Source organism: Ursus americanus, chromosome 19, assembly GCF_024610735.1.
Source record: "Ursus americanus isolate L20-20 chromosome 19, mUrsAme1.1.p, whole genome shotgun sequence".
Classification (NCBI taxonomy): Eukaryota; Metazoa; Chordata; class Mammalia; order Carnivora; family Ursidae; genus Ursus; species Ursus americanus.
The window spans coordinates 37262464-37289854 of NC_142145.1; the positions used below are offsets into that span (position 1 = coordinate 37262464).

The 27391-nt window shown below is 41.0% G+C and overlaps 1 protein-coding gene and 1 long non-coding RNA gene across 12 annotated transcripts in view; one reads left to right on the forward strand and one right to left on the reverse strand.

The window, feature by feature from the left end:
• NOL4 (nucleolar protein 4) overlaps positions 1–5980 on the forward strand; it is a 301648-nt gene extending 295668 nt beyond the window's left edge. For both annotated transcript variants that reach the window (XM_045772847.2, XM_045772851.2), the window contains one exon: positions 4946–5980. In XM_045772847.2, coding sequence (XP_045628803.2) covers positions 4946–5139 — 194 coding nt within the window. In that variant the 3' untranslated portion in view covers positions 5140–5980. The remainder of the gene's footprint in view (positions 1–4945) is intronic.
• Positions 1–27391, reverse strand: part of LOC123776692 (uncharacterized) — a 130889-nt gene that overhangs the window by 72829 nt on the left and 30669 nt on the right. The gene's annotated exons all lie outside the window — the stretch shown is intronic.

A 27391-nucleotide genomic window follows, 5' to 3' on the forward strand; every position in this document is an offset into this window, starting at 1 on the left:
GAAGGGGTTAATATCCAAAATATGTAAAGAGCTTCTACAACTCAACACCAAAAGGTCCCCCAAACAATCTGATTAAATAATGGGCAGAGGACCTGAATAGACATTTCTCCAAAGAAGACATACAGATGGCCAGCAGCCACATGGGAGGGTGCTCGGCCTTAGTAATCTTAATTAGGGAAACGCAAATCAAAACCACAATGAGGTTATCACCTCACATCTGACATCTGTCAGAATGTCTAGACTCAAAATGACAAGGAATAACAAGTGTTGGTAAAGATGTGTAGAAAAAGAAGCCCTCGTGCACTGCTGGGGGGAATGTAATTTGATGCACCCACTATGGAAAATGGTATGCAGATTCCTCAAAAAATTAAAAATAGAAATATCATATGATCCAGCAATTCACTACTGGATAGCTAACCCAAAGAAATAGAAACACTCATTTGAAAAAAGATATATGTACCTTTATGTTTATTGCAGCATTTTTAACTAGCCAAGATATGGAAGCAGCCCGAGTGCCCATCAACAGATGCATGGGCTGTGTGTGTGTAATGGACTATTAACCATAAAAAATGAGATACTGTGATTTGAGACCACATGGGTGGATCTAGAGGGTATTATGCTAAGTGAAATAAGTCAGAGAAAGTCAAACACCATATGATTTCACTTATTTGTGGAACCTAAAAAAACAAAAGCAGAAACAGACCCATAAATACAGAGAACAAACTAAGGGTTGCTAGAAGGATGGGGGATGGCAAAATGGTTGAAGGAGAGAAGAAGATACAGGCTTCCAGTTATGGAATGACTAAGTCACAGGGATGAAAGGTACAACTTACAGAATATAGTTAATGGAATTATAATAGGTTTGTATGGTGACAGACGTATAGCTACACTTTAGTGGAAAGGCAACCTTCAGAATGGGAGAAGATATTTGCAAACAACCTATCTGATAAAGGATAAGTATCCAAAATCTATAAAGAATTTAATAAACTCAACACCTCCCCAAAAATAATCCAGTTTAAAAATGGGCAGAAGACATGAATAGACATTTTCCCCAAAGATGACATACAGATGGCCAACAGACACATGAAAAGATGCTCAACCTCACTCATCAGGGAAACACAAACCAAAACCATGATGAGCTAATACCTCACACTGATCAGAATGGCTAAAACTAACACCACAAGAAACAACAGATGTTGGTGAGGATGCGGAGAAAGGGGAACCCTCTTACACTGTTGGCGGGAAAGCAAACTGGTGCAGCCACTCTGGAAAACAGTATAGAGGGGCCTCAAAAAGTTAAAAATAGAACTACCCTATGACCCAACAATTGCACTACTAGATATATATCCAAAGAATATAAAAATACTGATTCAAAGGGGTACATGCACCCCAAAGTTTATAGAAGCACTATTGACAATAGCCAAGTTATGGAAAGGATCCAAATGTCCCTTGACTGCTGAATGTATAAAGAAGTGGTGTGTGGGGGTGTGTATATATATATATATATACACATATATATATATATACATATATATATATATACATATATATATATATACATATATATATACATATATATACGTATATATATATATGTATATATATATGTGTATATATATATGTGTATATATATGTATATATATATGTATATATGTATATATATATATGTATGTATATATATGTATATATATATATGTATATATATATATATATGTGTGTATATATATATATATAAATGGAATATTACTTGGCCATCAGAAAGAATGAAATCTTGCCATTTGAATGACATGGATGGAGCTAGAGTGTGTTATGCTAAGCGAAATAAGTTAGAGAAAGAAATGCCTTACAGTTCCATTCATATGTGGAATTTAAGGAACAAGACAGATGAACATAGGGGAAAGAAAAAAAAGAGGCAAACCATAAAATAGACTCTTAACTACAGAGAACAAATGGGGGTTGCTGGAGGGGAGGTGAGAAGGGGATGGGCTAAATGGGTGATGGGTATTAAGGAGAGCACTTGTTGTGATAGCACTGGTTGTTATATGTACATGATGAATCATTAAATTCTCCTGAAAATATTACACCAAATGTTAACTAGAATTTAAATAAAAACTTGAAACAAGCAAAAAGAACCTAGCATAACAGAGTTGTTGAATCACTGTTGTACACCTGAAACTAATATAACATTGTATGAACTATAATTTTAAAAAATATATAAAAAAGATAATTATTATACATTTTCATTTAATTAGAATTTACTTATAACTTAAATCTTCCCCCAAACCTTAAACAAACAAAAATCAAAGATTGGTTTTGGTGGAGCCTAATTTTTCTAACATTGCCTGTTACCATGAAATATCTCTTGCTCATATTTTCAGAGTGAACATAAAGAAAGTAGGTCTGCATAATTACGGTTTTAAAACTTGTCAAGTTTTCTGATTTGCTTTAACACTTGATACTCAAATCATTTTCTCTCTTAACATCTATTGTGTCATTATTTTTGCTTGTTATGTTAACTGGTCCCACTCTTCCAGACCCATACTTTTTAGTGGCTTCATGATTTGAGCAAATCTCCAAGAATATTTTCCTCAATTTCCTTAAATTCAAGGTCTTCATAAAATTTGAAGTTTTACTTTGTATTGATTGGGTTACACCACGCCAGTGAAGTATGATGACATTGTCCGAATGAGGCAGATAAGAAAACTAGTAAAAACAAGAAAGAGCCGTTTGAGTAGTCACTACATTTGTTCATTTATGACTTTTTTTTTGCTTCCCTCCTCAGCCTCTTAACTTTGAAGATTTGAGTAATATTCAGCAAAAAGAATGCCTTCTAGTTTTGATTATACTTAACCCTGATCCTGTGAATCCAAAAGACACTAAGATAATGAAGTCAGCTTTCTTCCAGAAAAATAACAAGGGTGCGAATGGCTTCTGTGTTACTGAGCTATCTAGAATTTGCCTATGTTAATAATCAGAAAGGAAGTGAAAGTCCCGTCTTAGTTTGGAAGCCTTTCACCTGAGCCAGAGGTAGGGAACAATCTGTGAACTATGTAGTTAGAATGAAATCACATTTTTCATCCCAAAGAGTACCTGACCCCTAGCCTCACCGTTTCTCAATTCCACTTAAAGATGTCAACCAGCCACTTGGCTTGTCAGCAAAAACATCATAAAATGTCACAACTTCAAGTAAAATAATGATCATCAAGTACACATGACCTATCTACGTAACTGAGGAAAATCCCTTCTGCTTTCTTTTATAAAGATTTGTACTAGTACTAGGATTCTTGAATATAAAGGAAAAAAAATCCAAATTTAAAGTTGGTTCATCCATAAACCAGAACCCATTATGTCATGATATTTTCTCAATCCATTCAGAACTTTCCAACTAAACTAGTTGCTATTAATTTGCTTGCATCCTTGCTCATTAATTCCTGTTTGCAAGTGTGACATCCCCGCATCTCTCCCTTCCAGCTTGCTATGTCAGCATCAGGATTTTGTAAACAGCAGAACAAATGGAAGCTAACTCCTGCTAGGAAATCAAGGCTTTGAAAGGCTGTGGCAGAAGTGGAAATAAGCCCGTCTCAAATGTCAGAGTTCTTGCGCGCTAGTCTTGTCTCTGTCCTAATTAAATTACAAGTGAAGCTGTTCCCGTCTCATGGGACAGGTGCCTCCTAGCTGACAGGAGTCCGTCTCCCGTCAGGGTACAGGGTGAAAGGGATTGGGTCTTGACCTGTCTCCATCAGGCCTCAAGAAGAACTAACAGGATAAAATAACATCTCTTGTTCCAGTTCATGGAATGAATACCTTTATCTGAAAATTTATCTTTAAGAAAAATCTGTTTAAATCATTTCAAGTTAGGGCATCACCACAATTTTTGAGCATGCCTTTAGTTATGTCCACAGTAACATTTATTCAGGGATTTTAAATGTATTACTCATTGCAAATTTAATAATTATAGTTCTTACCTTTCATTAAATAATTGCTATAACAATGAAAACTTAGAAACCTTTACAACACATAAAAAAACCTTAATAATCCAGGAATAATTGATGCAAAGCATCTGAAGTATCTTTAATTCAGACGTTTGTGTTAATTGTTTTAAAGTAAAAATTTACAAAAAAATTAAAATTTATAAAATGTTGTCAAAAAAGCAGACCTGATTTGGTTTAATTATATGTAATAAACATTTTGACACCTCAGTGTTTTATGCAAATAAATATAGAAGCAGATTTAGCAATACCTAAATCACTATTCCAGGTCTGGTTTCTTTGCAGAATTATTTGTACTGATCATTTACTTATTGTACCCTAAAACTAACTGCCGCCTACTATCTTTAAATACCAATTTTTACTAATACATATTTCTAAATACTAACCAACCTGATGCAAGAAAAGCCTTCATCTGAAATGAAAAAAATATGCAATTCACATCCTTACTGTGCCGCTTACAAGTAGTTGAACTGCAGCCATGTCTTTGAACTCTCCTGTCCAGAATTTCCTTTGTTCTAAATGAAGGAGTTTGTAATGTGGAGTCGTTAGCATCATAATCGTGGAGGTTTCCACGCCTGAGTAGGTGGGATCTAAAATTATTTGTTAATGAATGATGCAAACCACAAAGCATTTGTAAACTTTTGCAGAGAAACTTGTACAGCATGGGGTAAAGTAAACTTAAAATTGAATTTCCCCGAAAAGCACCCATTAGGAGAAGGTCTTCCTCAGCAGCTTTCCACAGGAAGAGGTGACGAACTGGACACGGACCCTGAGCAGTCTCAGCCACTCCCTTCCCACCACGGTGCTCTTTGGTGTTTCTGAGAGCTGATGTATTTGATTAAAGGGATCAGCAACTTCTCACAAAAGAGTCAGCGAATTAAGTCAACAATTTAACACTCGTGTTCACAGTACCGGAACAAGATGGTTCATGCTAATTTTATGATGGTTGTTTCTAGGACCCACGGATCTCAGCATGAAGAGGCAGTTGGCAACTAGTTCTGGATCCTCCAGCAGTTCAAGCTCCAGACCTCAGCTGAGTCCGACTGAAATCAACGCTGTGAGACAGCTCGTCGCAGGATATCGAGAATCAGCTGCATTTTTGTTGCGTTCGGCAGATGAACTGGAAAATCTTATTTTACAACAGAACTGAGTCCAATGACGATCCCATTCACTGAGGTCTAAATTTGCAGTTTCCACTAATGACATTTTGATTTCCCAGCAGAGATGCTTCTGGTCTTACTGCACAGTCTTAAGAGAAATACTTCCATTATGCCACATTGTCCTTGATCCATAAAGTGATGTGTTAAGGTGCTTCAAAGGAACTCTGACCTCTGAAGTACTTGAGCTACTGTCATGTGTCCAGCCTACTGCTTTTTGTTTTAGTTTGTCAGCATAAATATCTGGGGCAAAAAAGAAAAAAAAAAAAAGGCTGTATATTCCTAATTCAAGGATAAAGCAGAAGAAGATTGTGGTATAAAAAAAATAGTTCAAGATCCAACTGAAATATTAGTGGAATTTGCTACCGACTTATTGGACGGAAAGCTGCAGTATCTGGCAAAAAAAAAAAAAAAAAAGCAAAGCCAAATTTCTTGTTGCTACAGGATATAACAACATTGAGAAGGATCTTGTATTTTAAAAAAAATATGTAATTTTTATAAAAAGAAAACTTGTTTTTCATTCAAATTTGTCATTTTTACTTTGGTAACTTTTTCATAGGTCCTAAAAGAAAACTGTTTTGAGAAACTACTGTAAGTACCTTTTCCACATCCCTTTGCCTTCTCTTTCCAAATTCTTTCTACAAAAATAACAATGCTGGAAAACAAACCCTTGCTACGTTCTTTAAATCGTCACATCAGGAACTACTTCCAAGAGAAGCCTGCGTTTCTGCACTCGCGCTCCTCATGCCACTCCACATTGCGGTTTCGCAATAGAGGTTTTCATCACAGAATTTTTTAATATTAAAAAAGACGTATCGTTGAAAAAAAAAAAAATCACACCTTGGTTCCTTACAGCTGCTCACCCCGGACTGACGCTGCTGTGTCAGGCGTGCCTCCAGCAGCAACTGGATGTAGATGGCTGAATGTTAAGAGGTTGCAAGTGACAATCTGAAAATTTGCACTTGTGTGTAGTTTTTCTTTCTCTCTTTCAGAAATAGTTTCCAAAAAGACCATTACCTCTCCTGATAGGATTTGTATAATTTGCAGTTCTAGGTAACAATGATGTAAAGAACGCTCAGTGGACGCAGCTGCAACTTTCAATGAACTGTCCCCCCTCCCCCCACCCCTCCTCCACACACTTTGCCCTTCTTTCTTATTTTATAGTGTTGGATACACATGAATGGTGTTTCTTTGTGCACTGAGGCAAGCCTATTTTTTAAATATTTAGGGAGAAGTACATCAGTTTATGCTTCTTGTACGATTATTTTTCTGTTGTTCAGCTTTGGTTGGATTACAAATTCTTTGTGCATTCCTGAATTTGCCTTATTTCATGTAAAACTTATGTCATTCAGTTTTCGATAATGAGTTTAAGGCATCAGTGATATTTCTTACGTACTTGTTACATATAGTTTTTCAAGTAATGACTGTGATTGTGACCAAGTAATGTGCACTTTTTCTTGTAACTGTGGACATTGCTATGCTTTTTCTTCTAGTGTTTCTAGAATTACTGTTCCTGACAGTTACGTAAACAAAACAAAAAAACAAAAAAACTTTTGTGATACTGTTGGTGAATATAATGTGAAAATCTTATTGAAATATGAGTATTTTGGAAATACATAGATGCACAAACATCTTTTAAGGTGTGGATTTAGAGTTTGCCTATTTAAATGAAAATTCAAAAAATTGAGGGCTGGTATAATTTTCTCTGTTTTGTTTGGTTTAATAAACAGATTTCTGTGTTAAAACAATGATTGTGAAAACTTACAAACTTTCTGAAGGGTACAATACTCTCAGCAGTTTGCTTTGAAAATATGCAATGCCATTTTGCACCCAACAGCACAAAAAGCACAGTTTAACCTTTCATCTGAAGATTATCCCAAGACCCCCTAGAGTCTCAACATTGTCTAATAAAGAATTTATCCCAAGACAGGGGAAGGGGAATGAGCAAACCAAGGATATTTCATTTGATTATTTAAATTTAAGAACTTATTCTTTTATTCCTCATTTCTACATAAGTAATATGGCTCTTTTAGTCACTCCTGATTTAACATCTTAGGAGAAGCATTTCCCTGTTTGAAGTGGTTTTGTCGCAGTGTTCTTTGACGACTCGGACATGGTTGCTATTTCACAAAGTAACACGTTTGAGTTCGGCATATACATAAAAAAGTCCTTAAGAGTGATAACGAAGCAAACGGAGAAGAGAAGGTAAGTTCCAGCAAGGTGCTCTTGTTTTCATTACGTTCCCACCTTCAAATTTTAACTCCCAGGCCCACCTACCAAGAACTAAATTCCCTCAGAGTTTCTGCTTTTTGAACATTTATCGCAAAGAACGAGGGTACTGGGACTCCCATCATTTCGCTGGGAGAACTCAGAGGCCAAAGCCAAATACCCTTTTGTTTCACTTTCTCCTTTAGGACTTGTACCTAAAAACACCAGGGTCCTCTTTTACACTGTTACAGGAGAAGAAAGAAATCACGTCCCCTTTATAAAGCATTTTGGAGAAACTAGGTGCAGGTTTGTATTCTCAGCTTACTGAGGTGACAGGAAAGAATCATAAACACAAGGATCAAACAAGTTTCGGCCACTTCTGCCAGTGAGCTGCCCATACAGCAGCAGTTTTGTGTTAGATACGTGCTACTTTATCACACCTATTAAGAAAACACATCTTGGGGCGCCTGGGTGGCACAGCGGTTAAGCATCTGCCTTCGGCTCAGGGCGTGATCCTGGGGATCGAGCCCCACATCAGGCTCCACCGCTATGAGCCTGCTTCTTCCTCTCCCACTCCCCCTGCTTGTGTTCCCTCTCTCGCTGGCTGTCTCTATCTCTGTCGAATAAAAAAAAAAAAAAGAAAACACATCTTGCAATGACCACAGAGAATACAAACACAAGCAGTTTCTGAATTTTCTTAAATTGTGTAGTTCAAGTAACAAAACTCAGTAAAAAGTGCATTCAGCTATAATGATAGCCACCAATTACTGATACAGGGAGAGCCATTTTGTTTCCTTTCCTTCTCACAATAACTGTAGGCCATGAGGATAGTCACATTCCCTTTTAGAAAGGAACTCAAGAAGTTGGGAGTCACCTGCCAGGAGCAGAGACACAGTGAAGGCTGCAGTGATCCTTTGAACCCAGGCGCACCTGATGTCTGAGCTCCCCTCCTGGTCACTACGTCTGCTGCCTCCCAGGTACTAAATAATGGTCTTCTACCCTGTGACTCGGAACCAGATCTTTAAAGTTGAGCGGTTTTGTATGGCAGATAAGTAATAGTTATTGAGAATGCTCTTGACAGGACAAGAGCATTTGACTTAACATGGAGAATTTGATCCTGCTTATAGACATTTAATTTCCTTTAAATTACATTCTCTACAAATATCAAGAGCAACAATAAAACCCAGCACTAATGAAAATCAAATAAGGCATGAAGGGAAGGCAGGGACTCTAACAATGAAGGGTACCAGTCATGTATCTGGTAAGGAAAGGGGAAAGGCAGCATCCAGCTGAACCCATGATGGTTAAGTCCATTCACTTCAGATTTTAGTCTTAGATACTACACCTATTTACTTAGCTATCCTGCTACTGTAATCTTTACACCATTAATACAAATACTCAAAGATTAATGTTTATATGCCAAAAATATTTTCTAATTTCATATGGCTCAGGTTTCAAACATTAGTTCATAAAAAAAAAATCAAAAATAAAGCAGGTAGACATTAACATACTCTCAATGTGCTGGAGATGAAGAAAATTGGCAAACTAAGGATTGAGCACAAGCTTACTTAATTGGAACTCAACTCTTCTCCAAGATTTTGAAGGGAGATAAAATACTATGAGTAACCTATCTCCACGTTAAGGTCAATTATGTTCAACATTTTCTGATTAAAAAAGAAACCCGAGGGGCGCCTGGGTGGCGCAGTCGTTAAGCGTCTGCCTTCGGCTCAGGGCATGATCCCAGCATTCTGGAATCGAGTCCCACATCAGGCTCCTCCGCTGGGAGCCTGCTTCTTCCTCTCCCACTCCCCCTGCTTGTGTTCCCTCTCTCGCTGGCTGTCTCTGTCAAATAAATAAATAAAATCTTAAAAAAAAAAAAAAAAACTTGGGAAGTACAGAAATAAGACAGAAAGATAATCATCCCAGCATCCATAGAGAACCATGAATATCATTTTACAGTCTATGTTTCAATTTTACCTAAACAGGTATATAAATGTTTGATTTCACCGTCCTACCATGTTTGCTCAGCTGCTTTTCTAACCCAACGGTACACCATGAGTATTTTTCACATTATGTGTTCTTCTTAAGTATTATTTTTAATGACTGTGTAGCATCACCTTGTCTGAATGTACCCATATTAGGCTTCTATCGCTGCTGTAACAGATGACCACAGACACAGAAATGTATTAGTCTCACAGGTTGGAAGTCTCACTGGACTAAAATCCAAGTTTTGGTAAAAGTGTTCCTCTCCGGAGGCTCTTAAGGAGTATGTTGCCTTGCCTGCTCTCCTCCTGCGGCACTCAACTGGTGCCCCTTCTTCCATCTTTAAATCCAACTGACTTCTGCCTCCCTTCCACATTTAAGGACCCTTCTGAGTACCCTGAGACCACATGGATCAAACGGGATAATCTCTTTATATTAAGATCGGCTAATGAGAAACACTAATATCCTCTCCGAACGTAATTCCTCAATTTGACATGAAACTAAACATTGATTCTGTTGAGAATGTAATGGGGGGCATTATTCTGACTTCTGTACCTTTCTTTCTAAAAATACCTCTGTGCCCAGATACTACAGGCACATTTTCCAGTCACCTGTAGTAAAGATCCTAAGTCAGCAGCACAAATCTTTTTCAAATAATTGTCAGCTGCCGTATCACCCCCCCCTTTTTTTTTCCTGTATAAAGGATATCATCTTGGAAATTTTAATGGAATTTTCCTCAAATGTCTCACATTCAAATTAAATGTAATGAACAAATAAATATGCTAAAAGTACAGCTAAATCTTCCAAGGGAAATGAAACAAAATACCTCTGAACCCTTTCCTCCACTTTGATTTCTTAGAAGGTGGTTCTGCCCAAGAAATTCCCTGATGTATATGTGAGAGGACTCCAACTCATTAGGCCAGAAGGGGTACCTGAGAATCCAAAGCTTAGCTAAATTATTTAAGTAAACCAACTGCATTTATAAAACTGTTAGTGCCAATTACTAGTGGTGTTTTATTTACTCGAACAAATGATATATTTGACGTTAAATGTTATTAGGTGACACTTTTAAAAAAAGAAGTCTTGGCACTAACAAATATATTGAATTTAAGATAATCAGCTGAGTTTAAAAATTAAATTTGCTATGACAACTGTATTTTTAATCTATACGCCAATTTTTGTCCTTACTGTTTTTTTCTTTTCCTTTACAGACTATCCACTGAATGAAAGAATATCAAGATAATTCAAGGCCATTTTTAATGCTGTGAGAGAAAAAGATTACAATAAAAGCATAGACCACAGAAAGCAAATGCTATTACTGACAGTGTGGGATTGGCACTGGTTTTTTTTCCCCCCTTTAAAGTTCTGATTTCTCATATTCTTTGTTTATTGGAGAATGAATTAGATCAGTCCACCCACGGTAAAAGTCTTCTACTTATTGCAGGTGTTCCATTACGGTGACAGAGCAAGTGGCCAAAGATTCCACAATAGATTATTCTTAGTTCCTTTGCTGATGGAAGGATTCTGAAGTCTGCCATGAACTACTTTCCTTGGAGTAGTAAGCCTCTTAGCTCGTCTTAATGTCATTCGTTTTAATGAATATGTATTTTTTGACCTACTATGTGCTAGGCATTGTGCTGTCATACAGAAAGAAACTATTTCTGCTTCAAGGATTCCCCTCTAGGGGTGCCTGGGTGGCTCAGTTAAGCATCTACTTTCGGTTCCGGTCATGATTCCAGAGTCCCCAGATTGAGCGCCTCGTCAGGCTCCCTGCTTCTCCCTCTGTCTCTTACCCCCTCATCCCCCTCACCCCACTCTCTTGTGCTCTCTCAAATACGTACATAAAATCTTAAAAAAAAAAAAAAAAGGAATCCCATCTAGTGGAGGAGAGGGACCGAGGTACAGGTAGTTACAATACGAAGGGATAAAGATTAACAGCATAACATGTAATGATAGAAACATGCCAGACAGGTCAGAGGAGAGTACTGACCTGTATTGGCAGTAGAGGGGTGGGCTGGGGCTAGGGGGTCACCAAGACTGGAGCTGTGGGCAATAACTGGAAAATTGGTGGGTGTGTTTGGGGAAGAAAGAAGAAGAAAGAGGTGTCAGAGGAGGGCATTTCGGCTACAGGGGACAATACCAGGAGAGGGGAGAGGAGATCTGGAGCAACATGGTGTGCACCGTAACTCAAGCAGCTTAGTGTTGCTGCACGGCTGGGTTCAAGAATGGAGAGAGATTCCTGGGGAGGGATGAAGGAGCCCTATTGTGGAGGGCGCAGCCTGCCATGCCAAGGTGCTGGGCTGTGTCCTGCAGAGGATGAAGACACATGGGCGTATTAGTGGAGTGATAAGTGCTGTGCTGGCTCGGCTGCTGACTGTTGGAATGAAATTCTGGGGAAGGAGATGGAATAATTCTGGATCATAGGACCTCCCATACCAAGAGAATTAAGTAAAACTCCTACTAGTAAAAAAAAAGAGAGAAGGAAAAGGAAGGAAGGAAGGAAGGAAGGAAGGAAGGAAGGAAGGAAGGAAGGAAAGAAGGAAGGAAGGAAGGAGAAGGAAGGAAGGAAGGAAGGAAAGAAGAAGGAGAAGGAAGGAAGGAAGGAAGGAAAGAAAGAAGGAAAGAAAGAAGGAAAGAAAAGAAAAGAAAAGAAAAGAAAAGAAAAGAAAAGAAAAGAAAAGAAAAGAAAAGAAAAGAAAAGAAAAGAAAAGAAAAGAAAAGAAAAGAAAAGAAAAGAAAAGAAAAGAAAGAAAGAAAGAAAGAAAGAAAGAAAGAAAGAAAAGAAAGAAAGAAAGAAAGAAAGAAAGAAAGAAAGAAAGAAAGAAAAGAAAGAAAGAAAAAGAACATGAGCAGTGTGCTAACAAGGAAGGAATGGCTTTGTCCTATAACCACTGAGAAGTGGGAACCAGGAAAATGCAGTAAATGTCACAAATTAATGTGGCTTCTTCCTCAGGAGACAGATTCAAGAAAAGACAGATAAATAGAAAGGGATTTTGAAAAAGCTCCACTATGAACTCCCTAATTTGGAAAAAGGGAGAATGAGGGGTGGGTGCACAACCTAGGCAAATATGTACACAGCCCTTCAAGAATGCAAGTCCCTCCCTGTCCTCAAATGTCTCCCAAAGCAGAAGCAGTGGTGGAACTTGTCATCTCATGCATCCTCCTGGCAGAGAAAAGCTGAAGAGTAATGGCAGGGAAATGGCGATAACCTGGGCAAATTTTCTATAAAAATAAATTAGATATCAACCAACACCCTCTCTTCCTGTCCTGTCTTCTTTCTCCTTTCCTTTACCTCCTCCCCACCCCTAACTAACAACACAGTGGCCAAAACTCATGAGCTCCATTTTTCTTGTTTGATTTTCTTTAAGAGGGAAACAAGCAAAGCTGTTGGGGAAAGGGTAAGGCATTTGGAGAAATGAATGATGGGGCCTCATTTCCTCTGTCAAAAGCAAAGTTTTAAAGGACCCACCCTGAAATCGGGGAATTTAGAAATCTTGAGACTAATTTTGCATTCTCAAATCTTCATAGCATAAGTCCTATCCAGGTGGAGTTATAAGCCAAGGATATTCTAGGAGAAGAAAATGATCACAGACTGATGCTTTCATTTCAATGGCGACACCTCCTAGGACAGATAGTAAGTTAAACAATGAGGATATCCCATAAAAATTAATAAGATGTAAAGAAACAGCATGACATCTAGATATCCAGCTAATAGCAACGAGTGGAAGGTGGGCAGACAGGAAAGAAGAGTTCACAAAAGTTAAAAAAAAAAAATACATTCGAAATAAAATATCTCCCAATATATAATTTTTTTCTTCAAAAAAAAAAAATGCTTTGCTTGCAACAGTAAACCATGAGACCAGGTAAACAACTTCTTTGCCTCACTTGACACCTGATATTATAACAATGGCACCTGTGACAAACCTCCCATTGGAAGGAATCTTTCTTCGATAGTTCCTAAGTACGGAAGTGTCTATTACCGCACACACTGTCTCTCCACTAAACAACAGGCAGGAGGTCGTCTTCCCCACACCAGACCAAGGAGAACACGTGGTGTCTCCGGAGATTGGATAACAGAGCATGAGAGCCGCTCCAGGGAGCTTGGCATTGGAGGACTTTCTTGGCACTGGTAGTTCAACCTCATAACATGGTGTACGTGGTGGGGTTTTGTTTTGTTCTGTTTTGTTCTACTGGTGAAATGAAAAGTACTCATGAGTTATGTTTCCTTCGGAAGCTGTGACAACATGGCATTTCACATATCACGTGGGTTCTACCCTTCCCATGCAGAGAGCGGAGCAGTGCTCGACTTCAGACCTGCAGGAATGGGACGCCGTGCCTGTTCCACTCCTAAACCAATTATGCTCTTTCTCTTCATTATTATGCAGCTCGGCTACGTCTATTGCCAGTGCCAAAGATCAAATTCAGTTTCCTACATAAGATCTTTCAATTAAATAGGAACTCCTACTCCTGACTGGGGCCTTCGATGCCGTGTGCGGATAGGATTTCTCTCTCTCAGAACTACCCCCACACCCGCCCACCCAGGACTTAATCGGTAGGTCCCTTCCAGAGCCCCTTACAGTGTGGGAATCTTCGCTCTTGTTCTACACTTATGGGCAGACAGGTGTGGGTTTGCTTTTGCTGAGCCGTCAGTGCTCAGACTCGGCAGCCCACTCTCACCTGCTCTTGGGCCCTGGGTGAGAGACTGCAGAAGGCTTAGCCACAGCGACCCCATGTCTAGACTGGGTGAGGCTGAAGCCTGGAGCAGAAGGAGGAAGAGCTGGAAATGGAAAAGACCTTTGTGGATTGTGGACCTGCCCACATATGTGCCGGGCACCTTGCTCAGTGGCCAGGGCTTCAGGCCAGCGGCGTAGTCTCCTCATTCCAAACACTGCTGCTCGTGTTGTGACAGAAGAGGCAGCTCAGCAGACATTTGAAAGGAGTCCTAGATAGATAGACAGTTACAGATGCTCAGAAAGAAGAGCCCAGCTCAGCTTGACCCACGAACCCCACCAATCCTTCCTCTCCCTCTCTGCCACCTCGTCAAAGTCCCCTTCGGTCCCTCACTGAACAGTAAGGATATAATAAGCTGTGCAAGTGTTCTTAATGTATTACCCAAGTACTAGCACATGTTTATGTTTAAAAATAGAACTTTAATGGACAATTTTGAGAGCTTTTAGAAAGCATCCTCATGGGGCACCTGGGTGGCACTGTCGTTAAGCTTCTGCCTTCGGCTCAGGGCGTGATCCCGGCGTTCTGGGATCGAGCCCCGCATCAGGCTCCTCTACTAGGAACCTGCTTCTTCCTCTCCCACTCCCCCTGCTTGTGTTCCCTGTCTCGCTGGCTGTCTCTATCTCTGTCAAATAAATAAATAAAATCTTAAAAAAAAAGAAAGCACCCTCATATACACTGATTTATTTGATCCATATTATAGGGAAGACAGAAGATTTTAGAATCACTTTCTGAAACTGCACACAAAGAGTTTTGAGACTTCTCCTCATCATTACAGCCAAGAAGAGAAGCCAGGCCTTCTAATTCATCCTGTGCTTTCCTTGGCCCCTACCCCGTGACTTCACATGGCATTCCAAAGAGTTTTTTCTCTCATGTGTTACAAACATACATTACCTAGGTTTTCCTGCTCGTTTATGGTACCCATCCTTTGACACGTTCATAACCTCGGAGACATTCAAATCAGAATATCTTTTTGCTTTTCTCTCCTTTGCCTGTAGGTTTGTCTTTTCCTTAATGAAAATTCATTAGGAGAGTCATTCAAGCAGAATACATGAACTACAGAACCCCACGCTCTTCTGGCTTCAGAGGTGGGAGATTTCGATGGTAAAGAAATATATGCGTAAGAAGAGTCTGCAAGCCAGCATGAGGATTTTAGCACTAGGCCCTGTGCTGACAGCCACTGGGCTGGATCCGTTTGTCCATGTGTAAAATGAGAATAAGCTCTCTCACAATATAGACATGGCAGTGAATAGGAAGCTAGAACAGTTTCGAGTTACACACTAAATAAAATTTAGAATCTCAAAGTACTACTTCTTGCATTTCCGTTTGAAACCCTTGGCAGTGTTAATTGTAAAAAAGTAAAAACAACTCCTGCCTGGCCAGTATAACCAAATGAAAACTAAAAACCTAAGAACTTGTTCCCATATCTGACAGGAAATGAGCTTCTCAGCACTCCTTTACACCCCTAGGCAGCAGAGTGATAGGACAGGAACATTCCAGAGGTACCTTACACCAGGTCTCTGTTGGGTCTCCATGCACATTAAAAGCAGCAGAAGTGAGAAAAATGAGGCACATTCGAGCCAAACCTAATTTTCAATCTGTGTGCTCACTCTATTTTAGAAATTATTTAGCAATTGGACGCTTGAAGAAAAAAGAAAATAGCACCATAGTTTCAATTCATATTTAAATCCTGTGAGAATTGCTTTTTCTAATTCTTTAAGGCTATAGTCCACACAGGCCCCAAACCCACATCTTTTACCTAGAAGAGGCACCAGATCGGTTAGGAGGAGTCCTCTCCCTCTCCTTGCTGGGCCCCGGGATTCTCTCCATGCCCCACCCCTTCCTCTGTCAGTCACCTCCCCCTTTGGATTAAAGTAATGCCACTAATACTTTCTGAGGTCTCACTAGGAGGTGGGAACTAAGGGTTGGCCATGTGTTAGTTCTCAAGCCCACTGTGAACTCAGTCAAGCGTGTAATACCCCGGTTTTGTCGCTGGGGAAACAGAGGCACCAGCAGCTTAACAATATGTCCACTGCAATACAGTGGTAAGTACTGAAAACGGGGTTTGAGCCACCACCGCCCGACTCCAGAGCCCATGATTTTGGCCACTCTGTTGAAATGCCTGCACCATGTATCCCATAGTTCTGTAAGAAGCTCCCACCAAACAATAAAACCTTAGCTCTTATTTTTTTTTTAACAAAGAAAAGAATGGTGCAGGATTTGCTGCATTTTCTGCAGTATCCCGTCAAGAGCAGGCTCCCCTAGTCCGCAATAGCCAGTGTGCCTTCAGTAGCGCTGGGTGTCAATTTCGTTCTAGCAGGTGTAACTTCTTACCCCCTTCATCATATATAAGGGGGGGTAGCCTTATCCTCATTTCATTTTTTTAAAAGATTTTATTCATTTCTTTGACAGAGATAGAGACAGCCAGCGAGAGAGGGAACACAAGCAGGGGGAGTGGGAGAGGAAGAAGCAGGCTTCCAGCGGAGGAGCCCGATGTGAGGCTCCATCCCAGAACGCCAGGATCACGCCCTGAGCCAAAGGCAGATACCCAACGACTGCGCCACTCAGGCACCCCCATTATCCTCATTTTACAGATGAGAAACTTAAAGCATATAGGAAAAATTAGGTTTTCCGATGCCATTCAGCTAGAAAGTGGCAGGATCTTAACTACTGCGCTACCCCACCTAACAATGTAGTTCCCATTAATGAAAAATCCTAAGATTTACATAAAACCTTATTAGAAAATAAGATGAGAGAGGGAGTTAAGATGGCGGAGGAGTAGGGGACCCCTTTTTCAGCCGGTCCCCCGAGTCGAGCAGGATAGGTACCAGACCAGCCTAAATAACCACGGAATCAGCCTGAGACTCAGGAAGATACATCTGGATCTCTACAAATGAACATCTCCAGCGCTGAGTATTGAGGTACGAAGAGGGAAGCCGTAAAACCGCGCATGGATATCGGAAGATAAACGGAAGGGGGAGGGAGCCGCCGCGTTCCGGTGCTGGGAAGCAGCAGACACCTGCATGGGGGAGCGGGCGGACTCACGGATGGCACCTGTGAGAGAGGGGACTGAGACCGGTGAGCTGGGAGCGCGCGCCACTAGGCTTCTCGCGGAACACCGGAATCCCAGTGTGGATCCAGACTGAGACCGGGAGCTGCCGGAGCGCACACGGGGCGGCTGGCGGGCCACCTGCACGGGGGAGCGGGCGGACTCGCGGTCGGCACCCGCGAAACAGCAGACTGAGACCCTGAACCGGGTGCGCGCGCCACCAGGCTTCTCACGGAACTCCTGAATCCCGGTGTGCTCACCGGGCATAGACTGAGACCGGGAGCTTCCGGAGCGCGCGCGGGGCGGCTGGTGCCTGGCGGCGTTAGAAACACAAAGGACAGAGACGCCGGCCCTGGAAGTGAGGGCAGGGACGCCGGGTTGGTGCGCACATCCCGGGACGCTGCAGGGTTGAGCACCACCAACAGTAACAGAGTTAAAGTGGCCAGAACATTAGTAGAGAACGGGCCGCAATCCCTCTGTTCTGTGACAGAGGCTGAGATTCGGCCGCTGCTGCTCTGACTCTCAGAAGAGGCACAGCAAACCGCCAGGGAAAGCCGCCAGAGAACAAAAGCCTGGAAATACCGGCTCACAGTGTGCCCATCCCCATCCCCCCTCGCAGGGGACTCGGAGACTCTACCCAAACAGGGCTGCCTGAGTATCGGCGCAACAGGCCCCTCCCCCAGAACACAGAAGGCAGGCTGAAAAATCAAGAAGCCCACAACCCGGGCGCCTGCGTGGCGCAGTCATTGAGCGCCTGTCTTCGGCTTAGGGCGTGATCCCGGCGTTCCGGAAAGGAGTCCCTCATCGGGCTCCTCCGCTGGGAGCCTGCTTCTTCCTCTCCCACTCCTCTGCTTCTGTTCCCTCTCTCGCTGGTTGGCTGCCACATAAATAAATAAAATCTTTAAAGAAGAAGCCCACATCCCTAAGATCCCTATAAAACAAGGGGCACGGCCTGGGACCCAGTCAATAATTTGGGCTCTGGACAACCCCGCAACCTCTCTTCATCAGAATGACAAGAAGGAGAAGCCCCCCCCCAGCAAAGAAAAGACAGTGATTCTGTGGCCTCTGCCACAGAAATAATGGATATGGATGTAACCAAATTATCAGAAATGGAATTCAGAGTAACGATGGTCAAAATGATGAGTAGAATTGAAAAAACTATTAACGAAAAGGTTACTGAGAATATAGAATCCCTAAGGACAGAAATGAGAGCGAATTTGACAGAAATTAAAAATTCTATGAGCCAAATGCAGGCAAAACTAGAGGCTCTGATGGCCAGGGTCACTGAAGCAGAGGAAAGGGTTAGTGAATTGGAGGATGGGTTAATAGAGGAACAAATGAAAATAGAAGATGGTCTTAAAAAAATCCACGCCCACGAATGTAGGTTACAGGAGATTACTGACTCAATGAAACGATCCAATGTTAGAATCATCGGCATCCCCAAGGGGGTGGAGAAAAACAGAGGTCTAGAAGAGATATTTGAACAAATTGTAGCTGAAAACTTCCCTAATCTAGCAAGAGAAACAAACATTCGTGTCCAAGAGGCAGAGAGGACCCTTCCCAAGCTCAACCACGACAAACCTACGCCACGTCACATCATAGTGCAATTCGCAAATATTAGATGCAAGGATACAGTATTGAAAGCGGCCAGGGCAAAGAAATTTCTCACGTACCAAGGCAAAGGCATCAGAATTACGTCAGACCTGTCTACACAGACCTGGAATGAGAGAAAGGGTTGGGAGAGCATATTTAAAGCTCTTTCAGAGAAAAACATGCAGCCAAGGATCCTTTATCCAGCAAGGCTGTCATTCAGAATCGATGGAGAAATAAAGACATTTCAGAATTGCCAGTCATTAACCAATTTCGTAACCACGATACCAGCCCTACAGGAGATATTACGGGGGGTTCTATAAAAGTAAAAAGGCCCCAAGAGTGATACAGAACAAAGTCACAGTCAATACAAACAAAGACTTTACTGGCAACACGGCATCATTAAAATCATATCTCTCAGTACTCAGTCTTAATATTAATGGCTTAAATTCTCCCATAAACTGCCACAGGGTTGCAGATTGGATAAAAAGAAATGACCCATCCATTTGCTGTCTACAAGAGACTCATTTCGAACCCAAAGATGCATTCAGACTGAGAGTAAGGGGATGGAGTACCATCTTTCACGCAAATGGACCTCAAAAGAAAGCTGGGGTAGCAATTCTCATATCAGATAAATTGGATTTTAAACTACAGACTATAGTTAGAGATGCAGAAGGGCACTATATTATTCTTAAAGGAAGTATTCAACAAGTGGATATGACAATTATAAATATATATGCCCCCAACAGGGGAGCAGCAAGATACACAAGCCAGCTCTTAACCAGAATAAAGAGACATACAGATAAAAATACATTAATAGTAGGGGACCTCAACACTCCACTCTCAGAAATAGACAGAACACCCTGGCAAAAACTAAGCAAAGAATCAAAGGCTTTGAATGCCATACTCGACGAGTTGGACCTCATAGATATATATACAACACTACACCCCAGAACCAAAGAATACTCATTCTATTCTAATGCCCATGGAACATTCTCAAGAATAGACCATGTTCTGGGACACAAAACAGGTCTCAACCGATACCAAAAGATTGAAATTATCCCCTGCATATTCTCAGACCACAACGCTCTGAAATTGGAACTCAACCACAAGGAAAAATTTGGAAGAAACTCAAACACTTGGAGACTAAGAACCATCCTGCTCAGGAATGACTCGATAAACCAGGAAATCAAAAATCAAATTGAACAATTTATGGAGACCAGTGAGAATGAAAATACAACAGTCCAAAACCTATGGGATACTGCAAAGGCAGTCCTAAGGAGGAAATACATAGCCATCCAAGCCTCACTCAAAAGAATAGAAAAATCTAAAATGCAGTTTTTATATTCTCACCTCAAGAAGCTAGAACAGCAACAGAGGGACAGGCCTAATCCACGCACGAGGAAGCAGTTGATCAAAATTAGAGCCAAAATCAATCAAGCGGAAACCAGAAGTACAGTAGAGCAGATCAACAGGACTAGAAGCTGGTTCTTTGAGAGAATCAATAAAATTGACCACTGGCAACACTTATCCAAAAGAAAAGAGAATGGACCCAGATTATTAAAATTATGAATGAAAAAGGAGAGGTCACGATGAACACCATTGAAACTGGAAGGATTATTAGAAATTTTTATCAACAGCTATATGCCAATAAACTAAGCAATCTGGAAGAGATGGAATCCTTCCTGGAAACCTATAAACTACCAAGATTGAAACAGGAAGAAATTGATTTCTTAAACAGGACAATTAATTATGAAGAAATTGAGTCAGTGATAAACAACCTTCCAAATAACAAAACTCCAGGCCCGGACGGTTTTCCTGGGGAATTCTACCAAACATTCAAAGAAGAAATAATACCTATTCTCCTAAAGCTATTTCAAAAAATAGAAACAGAAGGAAAGCTACCAAACTCTTTCTATGAGGCCAATATTACCTTGATCCCCAAACCAGGCAAAGACCCCCTCAAAAAGGAGAATTACAGACCGATCTCCCTAATGAATATGGACGCTAAAATCCTCAACAAGATTCTTGCTAATAGAATCCAACAGTACATTAAAAGGATTATCCATCACGATCAAGTGGGATTCATACCTGGGATGCAAGCGTGGTTCAATATTCGCAAATCAATCAGTGTGATACATCATATCAACAAGAAAAGACTCAGGAACCATATGATCCTCTCAATCGATGCCGAAAAAGCATTTGACAAAATACAGCATCCTTTCCTGATTAAAACCCTTCAGAGTGTAGGAATAGAACGTACATTTCTCAATCTCATAAAAGCCATCTATGAAAAGCCTACTGCAAATATTATTCTCAATGGGGAAAAGCTGGAAGCCTTTCCCTTAAGATCAGGAACTCGACAAGGATGCCCACTCTAGCCACTATTATTCAACATAGTACTAGAAGTCCTTGCAACAGCAATCAGACAACAAAAAGGGATCAAAGGTATTCAAATTGGCAAAGAAGAAGTCAAAATGTCTCTCTTCGCAGATGACATGATACTCTATATGGAAAACCCAAAAGAAGCCACTCCCAAACTATTAGAAGTTATAGAGCAATTCAGTAATGTGGCGGGATACAAAATCAATGCTCAGAAATCAGTTGCATTTCTGTACACAAATAACGAGACCGAAGAAAGAGAAATTAGGGAATCCATCCCATTTACAATAGCACCAAAAACCATACGTTACCTTGGAATTAACTTAACCAGAGACGTAAAGGACCTATATTCTAGAAACTATAAATCACTCTTGAAAGACATTGAGGAAGACATAAAAAGATGGAAAGATATTCCATGCTCATGGATCGGAAGAATTAACATAGTTAAAATGTCCATGCTACCCAGAGCAATCTACACTTTCAATGCTATCCCGATCAAAATACCGAGGACATTTTTCAAAGAACTGGAACAAATAGTCCTTAAATTTGTATGGAACCAGAAAAGGCCCCGAATCTCCAAGGAACTGTTGAAAAGGAAAAACAAAGCTGGGGGCATCACAATGCCGGATTTCGAGCTGTACTACAAAGCTGTGATCACAAAGACAGCATGGTACTGGCACAAAAACAGACACATAGACCAATGGAACAGAATAGAGAGCCCAGAAATGGACCCTCGGCTCTTTGGGCAACTAATATTTGATAAAGCAGGAAAAAACATCCGGTGGGAAAAAGACAGTCTCTTCAATAAATGGTGCTGGGAAAATTGGACAGCTACATGCAAAAGTATGAAACTTGACCACTCTCTCATACCATACACAAAAATAAACTCCAAATGGATGAAAGATCTTAATGTGAGACAGGAATCCATCAAAATTCTAGAGGAGAACATAGGCAGCAACCTCTACGACATCGGCCAAAGCAACCTTTTTCATGATACATCCCCAAAGGCAAGAGAAACAAAAGATAAAATGAATTTATGGGACTTCATCAAGATTAAAAGTTTCTGCACAGCCAAGGAAACAGTCAGAAAAACTAAGAGGCAGCCCACGGAATGGGAGAAGATATTTGCAAATGACGCTACAGATAAAGGACTGGTATCCAAGATCTACAAAGAACTTCTCAAACTCAATACACGAGAAACAAATAAACAAATCATAAAATGGGCAGAAGATATGAACAGACACTTTTCCAATGAAGACATACAAATGGCTAACAGACACATGAAAAAATGTTCGAAATCATTAGCCATCAAGGAAATTCAAATCAAAACCACACTGAGATACCACCTTACGCCAGTTAGAATGGCAAAAATAGACAAGGCAAGAAACAACAATTGCTGGAGAGGATGTGGAGAAAGGGGATCCCTCCTACATTGTTGGTGGGAATGCAAGTTGGTACAGCCACTCTGGAAAACAGTGTGGAGGTCCCTTAAAAAGTTAAAAATTGAGCTACCCTATGATCCAGCCATTGCACTACTGGGTGTTTACCCCAAAGATACAGACGTAGTGAAGAGAAGGGCCATATGCACCCCAATGTTCATAGCAGCAATGTCCACAATAGCTAAATCGTGGAAGGAGCCGAGATGCCCTTCAACAGATGACTGGATTAAGAAGCTGTGGTCCATATATACAATGGAATATTACTCAGCTATCAGAAAGAACGAGTTCTCAACATTTGCTACAACATGGACGGCACTGGAGGAGATAATGCTAAGTGAAATAAGTCAAGCAGAGAAAGACAACTATCATATGATTTCTCTCATCTATGGAACATAAGAACTAGGATGATCGGTAGGGGCAGAAAGGGATGAGAAGGGGGGGTAATCAGAAGGGGGAATGAAACATGAGAGACTATGGACTATGAGAAACAAACTGAGGGCCTCAGAGGGGAGGGGGGTGGGGGAATGGGATAGGCTGGTGATGGGTAGTAAGGAGGGCACGTATTGCATGGTGCACTGGGTGTTATACGCAACTAATGAATCATTGAGCCTTACATCGGAAACCGGGGATGTACTGTATGGTGACTAACATAATAAAATATCATTAAAAAAAAAGAAAAGAAAATAAGATGAGCTCCCTATAAACACAAATGCACATGCCAAATTCCTGTCCCTTTAATTCCCCCAATTATGCCATTTCTTATGCCATAAACACCATCCTTGTGCCATTCCACATCTGATTCCAGACAATTCTTTACACTAGAGAAGTATTTCTCAGAACATGAGAGTCAAATTACTTTTGACTACTCTTTTGATTATCTTTTTGTAGGGAGAGGACAGAGGGTATTAGTTTTGTGAAAATGCTTGCGCTTTCTCTCCTGATTGGTGTAGGACACCCGCTGCTTCTCTAGCCACAAAGAATAGGTGGCATCTCACAGCAGCAGGTGTCTGTGAGCGGGGCCAAGTTCCCAGGACAGATGAAGGGAGGGCTGCACACTTTTCACACAAGCTTCCACTTCCCTTCCCTCGCAGTTCCTCCTCACGGCCCTCAGGTCCCTGTATCCTTCCCTGGGTGCCAAACTACTAGTTAAGGCGATGATAGATAGTTCTGTGGTATCGGAATGGCCTGGTGAGGACAGAGAGCAAGAGGAGGAAAGAAAGATCCCTTTCTCTCTCCTTCAGAGGAAGAGCCCAGCCTTTACACCAGTCCCTGGCTCGCCAATGGCAAATCATTGATTGAGGTGAGGTCTGTTCACTTCATTACACCGGGGGGCCGGGGGGCATCAGTCTGAGGGGCTGTAATGCTGCAGTGGTCTACGTAAGCAACCCCAAATCTCAGCCCCTAAGTGCCTCATGGTTACAGAATCAAAACGCTAAGGACAAACCAGTCACTAACGGCCAACTAGGCTTTAAGCAATCCTCAATCAAATAATTTCTTTCCTTTGCTTCTACACTGTCTCCGTGTAAGTCGTTCCCCTCACTCCTGCTGGCAGAGGGCACCTAACTACTTCCGGCTTGGTGCTGCCCTATCGAACCAAGTCTTGTTCAGATAAACTCTTAAATGTTTACTAGGCCTCAAGTGCTATTTATTCTTAGCAGCTTGTAGGTGTTACAAGTCTGGAGTAGTGAGCACCACCACGGCGGCCCCGGCATCAGAACAGAGCAGGCCAGGGGTGGGTGGCTGACCATGTAGTTAGGGCACAGCAACTGGCCACAAGTGGTTCTGATGCAGGTTTATTGTTTCAAAACTAACCAGGACCAGAGAAAGGAGGTGGGCCAGCAGGCAGGCATGTTTGAAGGAAAATGAAGTGACACCCTGAGAGCCCAGGGTGACACAGAGTTCCTAGAAGTGCCACTGTTGAGAAGCTTTGAACCCCATCGCTACTTTCCTCACAAATCCCCTCTCTCTCATCCCAGAGATTCCACTCTATCCCTGAGAAGCTCTGCTCTGACAGAACACCCCTGGGCTACTTTTTTTTTTTTTTTTTTTTTTGAGAGAGAGAGAGAGAGAGAGTGAGCAAGCACAAGCAGGGTAGAGGGAGAGGGACGAGCAGACTCCCAGGGGAGCAGGGAGCCCGATGTGGGGCTCGATCCCACGACGCTGGGATCATGACCTGAGCTGAAGGCAGATGCTCAACCGACTGAGCCACCCAGGCCCCCCTACCATGGACTACTTCTGACTTCTAACAAGGAAAGACTGGGTGGTTGGGAGAATTCCTATCTCCAGCAGGATACAGGCAACTTTCTGGCACAGTGAGACACCCCTGAGTGCTTGTTATACAGAATTAGTGCTACATAGGGGTACCTTGTGGCTCAGTCGGGTAAGCGCCCAACTGGTGATTTCAACTCAGGTCATGATTTCAGTGTTCTGAGATCGAGCCCTGTGTGGGGTTCTGCGGTCAGCAGGGAGTCCACTTGAAATTCTCTCCCCCCTCTTTCCGTCCCCCCACTTGTGCATGTTTTCTCTAAAATGAATGAATTAGTGCTACATTTGGTGACTGGGTTCAGTTATAATCTATTCCAATTACTGTACTTTTATCAATACAGTGACATATACATATATTCCAGGGCAGGGGCCATAAAACTATGGCCAGGTGGCCAAATCCAGCCTGCTCACGGTTTTTGTAAATCAAGTTTCCCTGGAACATGGCCACGTTCATTCACTTACATGTGGTCTATGGCTGTTTTCACAGTACAGTAGTCAAGCAAATGCAACAGACACTGGATGCCCCACAAAACCAACAATATTTACTATCTGTTTACGGAAATGCTGGTCAACTACTGGTCTAGAAGATTATATTATGGGCCATAACTATCTTCTACTATCTATGCCAGGCACTCTAGTAGGCCCCTTTCGTAAGTTATCTTTAATGCTCCCAATAACCTTGCTAGTTATATTTCCATCGTGATATTACAGGTGAAGAAAGAATTTTAGGTCAAATGATATGTCTAAAGCAGACTACTAGTAAGTATCACAACCAGAATTCAAACACTGTTTTGGTGGTGGTGATGGTCGTGGTGGTGGTGGTTTTCTGAGTCAAGTCTTTTATGAGCTGTTTTAGGAACATAATCACCATGTTATATTTTCAGTGGGAAAAGTGTTCTCAGTAACAAACCATGGACCTAAAAATGAGCTATTAAAAGCAGCCCAAATAGAATTTGGGGATAGCCTCCTTTTCTAGAGAGGCCTTCCTGACCACCTAACCACTCTCCAACCTATTTCATTTTCTAACAATGATAAGTGCTTACAAACATTTCATTTAATTAGGAATTTCTAGTGGATCTTCTGTGTCCTTCCAGGAGAATGCAGGCTGCTTGCAGGCAGTGCTTTCGCACCATTCACTTCCGCAGCCCACGGTCTGGAAGAGGGCCAGGCACAAGGAAGGACTGCTGCAAAGCACTTCATGTGTGGCTCCTCCTTAGTTAATACTAAGCATCTATATTGTCTTCTTGTCCTAAAATACAACATCTGAGTACAGCCTGAAGTATATAGTAAATTTTTAAATTTCCATTTGCTTATTTATCAACAATGGAAAATACTCCCTTGAAATCTGTGCAAGCATACAGGTATTCTGGAAGAGAGCTGGGCTACGTGTTAATTTGTTACAATACAGTATTTTGCAAATTATCACAATCTCACTTCGGGGGACTTAATTAATCAGAACATATATATCAGAGGAAAAAATAACAGCTTTTTAATTAAACAGTAACTCCAAATAAAGGTGATACTGCTCCTCATTTAACCCCTGAGAAGTTTGAGTTTACAGATTGCTACATCCTGCCCCCTACTGGAAGAGAGACTAACAACAAACAGTAACTAGCCAAAAAGCACCTGAAGTTTTCTATCCGGAAACAAAATTTTTCCTTTTGCTTAAACTTCATGTTCAATTGCTTTTTACCCCTCTATTCCTTTCGATTTCCAAAATAAACAGTGAGGCAAAAGGAATAGAAGATGGCCACCAGTGAAATATAGAAATATATACTTATTTCTATATTTCATACATATACATATGACATGATTTGGAAATAAAATAATCTTTTATTTCTGTAGAATTATTTAAAGTGTGAGAAGATTGATAATTAGCTCTATACAAACTCACCATATGGCATTACCTCGAGGAATGTAATTGTAAGGGCAAAGTTAATCTCATAAAAAAAATCAAACGGTTTCTGAATATTAAAGGCAGCACATATTCATATATTAGTATTAACATTCATTTCCGTTTCTCTAACTCTTAACTAATGGAGTAAATTAGTTGGATAATGGATAATATGATAATACATAAATATGATCCCTAATTTAAAAAATGCATATCTTGTAAGATATTTTATTTTATAGACAAGAGTATTAAATTAAACCTTTTTTTCTGGCCAGGTTGGTACTTTCCAGTTCCATAGCTCACCCTGCCAAACCCCATGTCTATGTGGAGTTAAAGCAAGCCATCCCTAAACATTGCCCAGTGCTCGTCCAATAACCACCACCCTACAAACCAGCATTCGGACTTCTATAGGCATAGGACTTTATTCAATAATCTACAATATATATTTTTAAGCATTGGCTAATCTGTGCTAAATTATGACATTATAAAGCAAAGTGTGTACACCTTTAAGTTATAAGTTAATGGTATTCCTATAATTCCACAAGAAGTTGCCATGCGGACAATGCATTTTTTCTTTTGCAAAACTGGGACCAAGTTTTGATTTTCACTTTTCTATTACATCACTCAGTCTAAGGCTAAACTAAGTACATTTTTCTGAAATTCAGGGCAAGAAAAAAAATTTTTTTTTAAGATTTTTATTTATTTGA